We start from the raw sequence: 6,677 nt of genomic DNA, 5'->3' as shown, positions 1-6,677 counted from the left end.
ACAAATATTTCTTTAATAGTATGCTACTTCCTCTCGTTGGGTTGGGATTCCCTGTGCGTCATCTGGGCTGCACTTCTGCGGCTCTTCCTGTCATGTAAAGACTCCTCTTGGGCATCTCTCACTGGCCGCCAGATGCCACGGAGGCTGCGAGTCTCTGGATCATCCTTCGAGACACAGAGCCTGAAGGAGGGGCTGGAGGAAGGCCCGGAAAGAGGAGGAGGCAGAAGGTACAAAGCAGAGGAAATGCGGCCACAACGGCCATTCGTTTGCACCTACCAAAAGGTGCTACAGGCTGCCCAAAGCCATAACCCCTTCCACCCGTCTTCAAACACACCTGCCTTCCTTCCGAAGTAATCAAAGTGAAGCGAAGGTAGAGCCAGCCTGCAGTGCAGAATTAAACCCCGTCACCCATGTGCACAAAGGCTAAAGTTTCACTAGCACATTTGCTCTGCAACTGGAGAACGAAACAAACTGCTCATATAATTGTACGTAAAGGTCACTGTGAAGACCAGGTTACACTTTTAAAAGAACAACGCATTTCATGGCTAACGATCACCACCACTGTGCAGGAAGCTGCGCGGAGGTAAATGTTCACCAGGTTATCGAAAGTCCTGGTTAATCGTTGATTTACTGGAGAAAAGGCTGAAAGGAAGGAGATCTTCCTTTTTGAAACAACAGAGCTCCGTGTTCAAGCCAGATGGGCCACAAAACAAAGGGCTTTCCTGAGGACGCCTACCAAATATTTACATTAGCCTGAGCAGAGCAAAATGTAATATCCGCTTTTAATTTTGTGGTGGCATTTGGGAGTTACTGTCATTTTTATCCTTTTATCATTTGATTCTAGACGAAATGGAATTTTAATCTATTTTTTTAAAAATAAACTATGTGGTTTTCTAACACAGTACTTTTTTTCTAGCGTACTATAAAATGGTACGTAGGCAGATACGTAGCATTATGCCACATGCTGCCCTGTACTTGCTGCCCTATTAGGTTTGCACATCAGTCATATTTTGGATTCTGTCATGGGATGTCCGTATTTTCCAGGAGTGGTCAGTTTGTTTTGCTTGAATATGAGCAGATGTAGTCACTCTTGTGTATCTAAATAGTCTCCATCTCTCAACTAGATGTACTATAATTTGCTTTTTACCACTCGGCTCCAATTTTTGGGAAGAGTTTTGCCCGCACAAGTCTTTTTTATAGTATTTTCAATATGGGTTTAGGGGGAACCATGGTTTTTACTTTCCTTATTGAAATAAGTCTACACAGGTGAAAACATTAGCCACCTACGTGCCCCCTGCTTCATTAGCCTGAGATTATTCTGGGACCATATTAGTATTGGGCTCTAAGTGTGCACCAAGTCTTCCCATCTCAAAGAGGAATCAAACAATTATTTTGGGAAGACTGTTATAGTCCAGTTATTAAAGGAATCAGAGTAAGTGACCCACACGAATTTATAGCAGCTAGTGAGCGCAAGCCTTCTACCGTTGTCTCCACTGCTTTCAGGGCTGGAGGAAGCTGAAAGAGAAAGCGAGTGGCAGGTGCAAGGGACCTGCCCAGCTTTGCTGTCTGGCTGAGTAAACCTGGCTTGTGTTTGGACACTGCAGGTTTTCTTTTAAAAGTACAGCTTTAAATTCTCGATTTCCGGCTCCCCTTTCTACCTAGTTTCACTTCTCCTGTCCTCCCTCCGTTCACATCTCTGTTTTTTCCAGTGCGCTGTTGTGACTGCCCTGCAGATGTGGCCATAGGGCGAGCCACAGCAGGACTGCGGCCCGGTGATCATGATGTCACTTTTTGGTAGGTTGCAGAAAAGAACTGCACTTTCTAAATGAGGTTTGACACTCAAAAGGTTTTCAGCGTTATTTTGGTAGGAGAAAATAACTAGTCAGGTTGATTTAGAATTGAATTAACAAAATACTTGATGAGAAAAATTATAAACTGACATAAAGAAAGCTACTGGGGCTGGGGAGCTAGCTCAGCAGTCTAAGCACCTGCCTGGCAAGTGCAAAGACCAGAGTTTGATCCCTGGTGCCACATGCCATGCCAGCCCCAAAACCAGCTCTGGTGGCACACGCCTGTAATCCCCGCTCTGGGGCGGCTGACATGCACGAGAGGATCACTACGAGTCCACCCTGCACAGTGAGACCCTGCACCAAATAAATAAATCTTTTAAAATTGAAAGAATCGACGTATTATTTCAAAATCATTTTTTTAGTTAATTAGAAGGGTAAAAGGCCTTCACGTGAAGTTATCGATGAAATGTAAATATTGAGGAAGTACCAAAATTAGGTTTGGAATGTGAATTTGAGAGTGTGTTATACTTTAGAAATGCTGGATAGATCACTTGACGTTGACCTGGCAATCTCTTGGCAAGATTTGATTGAAGGGAACGAGGAGAAAATGAGGACAAGATGACGCTTGCAGTGTTTGCTGTGTCCCTCTCAGTGCCCCTGGGCATCCACGCCCCAGTCAGCCTTGTGATTCAGCGAGAGGGGGCTACTCAGCAAACGTGAGGTGCTTTCTCAGGGCAAAAGCCTTGGCCTTGGCAGTGTGCTCAGGACACCAAACTGTTGTTGGCTGACGCAAAAGCAAGACTGCCTGCCAAAGGGGAATAAAATGAGAAAAAGATTTAAGACGCAGTACGTGGCTTGTCTGTGTCCATGATCACAAGCACAGGTAACTGGAAGGCCTGGAGAGCAGGCTCCAGGGCCTCCTGCTTCTGGACAGGCCTGCTGGCTGGGAGCAGGCAAGAGCACTCTGAGTTGCTTTGCACCAGGGCAGGACTTCAGGAGTGGTGCTGCCCATGACCTTCCCAAGAAAAGAAATGGAGCTGGTATGCTGGTGCACAACTGTCGTGGCAGCCCTGGGGAGGCTGAGGCCGGAGGATTGCAAGGGCTTGAGACCAACCTGGGCTATGCAGCGAGCCCAAGCCAGCCTGACCTGTGTTGCAAGACTTTGTCTCAACACATAAGGCCCATGACAGGGCCAGGGAGATGGCTCAGTAGAATAAGCGCTTGCCTGGCAAGCGCAAGAGCCTGAGTTCAATTCCCGGCCCCGGCTCTGCCAAAAAAAAAGGGCCATGAGGAGCAAAAAAATGTCTGTGGCCCTGAGGGACACACTGCACTGCATGAAGGCCAGGGCGGCAGTCCCTGAATGAACTGACAGCTGGAGACAGACAGGGACTGTACCTTTCAGGAGGTGTCAAGGGAAGACACTGTCCTGCAAATCCACTCGGAGCTCAAGCCGAGTCTCCGCCAAGTCTCGAGCCCCTAGAATTTAGATACAGGCCTGACAAGGTGGGAGAAACTAGAAACTGAGAAGTTCTGCCACCTGAAGACATGGAGGTCTGTGAAGGAATTAAGTTCAGTTACAGTTTACAAGAGACTGTCATACTATTTTAATGTTCTGCACTTTAAAAACTGAAACAAGGGCCAGCGAGATGGCTCAGTGGACTAAGTGCCTGCTTAGGCAAGCACAGGGACTGGGATTTGATCCCCCGCACCACAGGCCACGCCAGCCTAGCCTGGCGGTGTGCTGAGCTGGCCACGGAGACTGGGCGTGGAGATACACACCTGTGATCCCAGCTTTGGGGAGGTTGAAAACAGGAGGACCATTACAAGTCCAAGCTGTGTAGGGAGACCCCATGCCAAATATATATATATATATTTTTTTTTAACTATCCTGAATATAATTTTATTTCACCTATGACCAGCTAACTGGTGATTGTCCCAATAAAAAAGTGCAAGAGGCTAACTTCTTAGAAATCTGAAGCCTCTGGCACCTGAGAATACTCCCGCAAGGACTCAAGGAGCTTACGACCAAGAGAACACGGTGCCTTTTCATGAAGCAGTGATTCTAGGCTTCAGAGCTCTCTTTGCTGGGAGAAGATCCTGTACTTCAAGTATTATGCCAAAATTGATCAATGATTAAATTATCATATTTTCGTTCTTCACAAGGCTTAACAATGTCACAGGTTAATCTTGTATTTTTTACTAGATTTCTTTCCTCTTCTTTCTGGGTGACTCGAATCATCCTTTTTTTACTATATACATTTAACAGCGCAGACAAAAACTCTCCAAACACTATTGCAAACATACATCAAAGTGTCACATTATAACCCATAAACATACACAATTATTGTCAATTAAAATAAACCTTTTTCGGGGATAGCCAAATATATTTAAAGAATAAAAACAAATTAGAAAGGCAAAATAATTATATACAGTCAAGCTTGGTGGCTGGTGTTTGTCATAGTATTTTACTGTATTTCATACGGTTACGCTATTTTATGATAGAATTAATGTGAAGTAAAATATATTTATTTCAGTCTGAAAATTTGTGGACTAAAACGTGACCCCTCGCCCCAACATCTGCTATGACTTAGGCAGTATCTTCTTTTAAAAATATATATATATATTTAGTAAGGGGTCTACAGGATCTCACTACACAGATTGGACTCATAGTGGTTCTCTTGTTTTCAGCTTCTCAAGCCCTGGGACTACAGGCATGTGACACCACGCCCAGTCCCAATTGCTGTCTCAGCATGCCCCAGGGGCAGGGCCTGCAGGGCACACCAGGGATTGAACCCCTGTCCCTGCATCTGCCTAAGTAGATGCTTAAATCAGCTGAGCTATCTGGCCGGCCCTGGGTAGTGGCCTTCTTGCTTCACCTTATGAAAGGCTCACAGCACCTCTAATGAGTACATATCACTTATGTTTTCTTTTCTTTCTTTTTTTTTTTGACAGGATCTTTCTACCTAGTTTAGGCTGAACTCAGACTCAGCAATCCTGCCTCAGCCTCCTGTGTGCTGGGATCACAGACATTTGCCACCACCCTGGCTACTTGCATTTCATTTTATAGTAAGGAAAGTGAAGCTAACTTGAGAAAATAGTATAAAAAGAATACTTTCTAGACATCTTGATCAGAAAGGTTTTTTAATAGTTGTTCTCTTATTTCTTAAAGGAAATAGAGGAAGTTTTTTAAAAAAATAATTCAGAATGGAATGGCAGGAAGAGTCTAATTGAACCTTCAAGCCCACAGCAAGCCTTACTCTCCACTGCAAAAAAGCTGAGTATGAGATCAAGGGCCCACCATAATTCCCTGGACAGTTAGGAGGAGGCTTATGTGCTGGTACCACTGATACACAGCTATTACTCACCTGAACACAATGATTTTTATTTGTTTTATTTTATTTATGTATATGGTACAGGATGTCACTACACGGCTTGGACTCTTAGTGATCCTCCTGTCTCAGCCTCTGAGTGCTGGGATTACAGGTATGTGCCACCACCCCTGGTCTTGGTGGCTGGCTCAGCGCACCCGGGTGTGGGGCTGGCACAGCGTGTGGTGCTGAGGATTGAACTCAGGTACCTGCGCTTACTTAGGCAGGCCCTTAGTCCACTGAGCTGTCTTGCCAGCCCACAATGACTTTTAGAACACTGACATTTTAATGCACTCGCGTTTGTTACTCTGGGATATGACGCCTACCCTCTACTCTTCTTGCCCTTCCCCAGAGAGCCACCAACCACGGGAAGAGTGTGAATAAGTGTGGAATGACTGGGGCAAGCAGTTCTGCCATGCTGGTGCTAAATAGATGTATGTAGTGTACTTCGTTCTAACCCTTAACCAGAATTCCTTTGCTAAATTCATTAACACAGACACGGTTGGGAAGCCTCAAGCCTCTGAGTATTAGGAAATGTCAGAAAGATGGCCGCTTCTTAAAACCATTGATATCATTGTAAATAGTCAGGCCTCAGGCTACTAATCCTAGAGTGGGATTAAGATGAAACTGACAGAGAATGTGAAAAGGTGACGGGGCTTAGAGAAGGACAGGGAGCCAGGGCAGAGGACGGAGAAGGACAAGGGAATGCACACACAAAGCCACCAAGGTCGCACTTGCGCCATGACCCTCACCAGCCTGCTTGTGAGTCCAGTGTCCCCAGTGTCCCCAGAGTTCACAGATGCTACAGTCATCTACCAACCTGAAAACGCACCCTCAGCCAACAAAACTTGAGAGCAACCACTTCTAGTGCATATAAACTTCAGTTTCTTCATCTCAGACAGTTGGCTTTCACCTGGGCCCCATCCATGTTCTCCTCTATTTCTAGTAACGCATAATCCATGAGCTAACATGGACTGACGTTTCTAAAACATGAAAGAGCAAAAGAGTTTTTCCAGCTGCCCAATATTTTAGTAAATGATTTGGAGAAAGCTATTAACTTGCCTCCAGGCCTGAAGCTATCTGTGAGGGTATCTAAGAGAAAAAATTCTTACATCATGTATTCATTTCCACTCTTGTTCCCATGCTAAGAAAGCTCTTCCTCATGCATTTCTCATGACTCTGGAGCTGATTCTCCAAGTCAGCACCTAAAACCAGAGTAAGACCTGCGTCTCCCCACTGCCAGCTTCTTGTTGAGGCAGGTTGCTCAAATAGCTTGCGCTCTTTCCACTCATTAGGAATTCATTTTGGCATTGACAACGCTTCACTGATTATTATGATTCGTGTGCTGTTGTTGATTTAACTTCATCATGGACTTTCCAGGGAGGTTGTTTTCCTGCTGCTGGGTACTAGTTAAGCATTTACCCGGGGTCCCCCCAGAAAGGCCTTTCCCTGTTGTAATGCAGGACAATGCCTCTCTCTCTCTCTCTCTCTCTCTCTCTCTCTCTCTCTCTCTCTCTCT

The 6,677-nt window shown here is 45.3% G+C and overlaps 1 protein-coding gene across 1 annotated transcript in view; it reads left to right on the top strand.

Moving 5' to 3' along the window:
* Positions 1 to 298: 298 nt before the first annotated feature.
* The window catches only part of Cav1 (caveolin 1), a 46,727-nt gene continuing 40,348 nt past the window's right edge, over positions 299 to 6,677 (top strand). Inside the window, exon 1 of the mRNA XM_023705060.1 lies at positions 299 to 485. Coding sequence (XP_023560828.1) covers positions 411 to 485 — 75 coding nt within the window. The 5' untranslated portion in view covers positions 299 to 410. The remainder of the gene's footprint in view (positions 486 to 6,677) is intronic.

This window comes from Octodon degus, unplaced genomic scaffold, assembly GCF_000260255.1.
Source record: "Octodon degus isolate 3935 unplaced genomic scaffold, OctDeg1.0 scaffold00213, whole genome shotgun sequence".
Taxonomy (NCBI): domain Eukaryota; kingdom Metazoa; phylum Chordata; class Mammalia; order Rodentia; family Octodontidae; genus Octodon; species Octodon degus.
The sequence above is the reverse complement of the archived record's forward strand: the minus strand, read 5'-3'. Positions and strand labels throughout refer to the sequence as shown.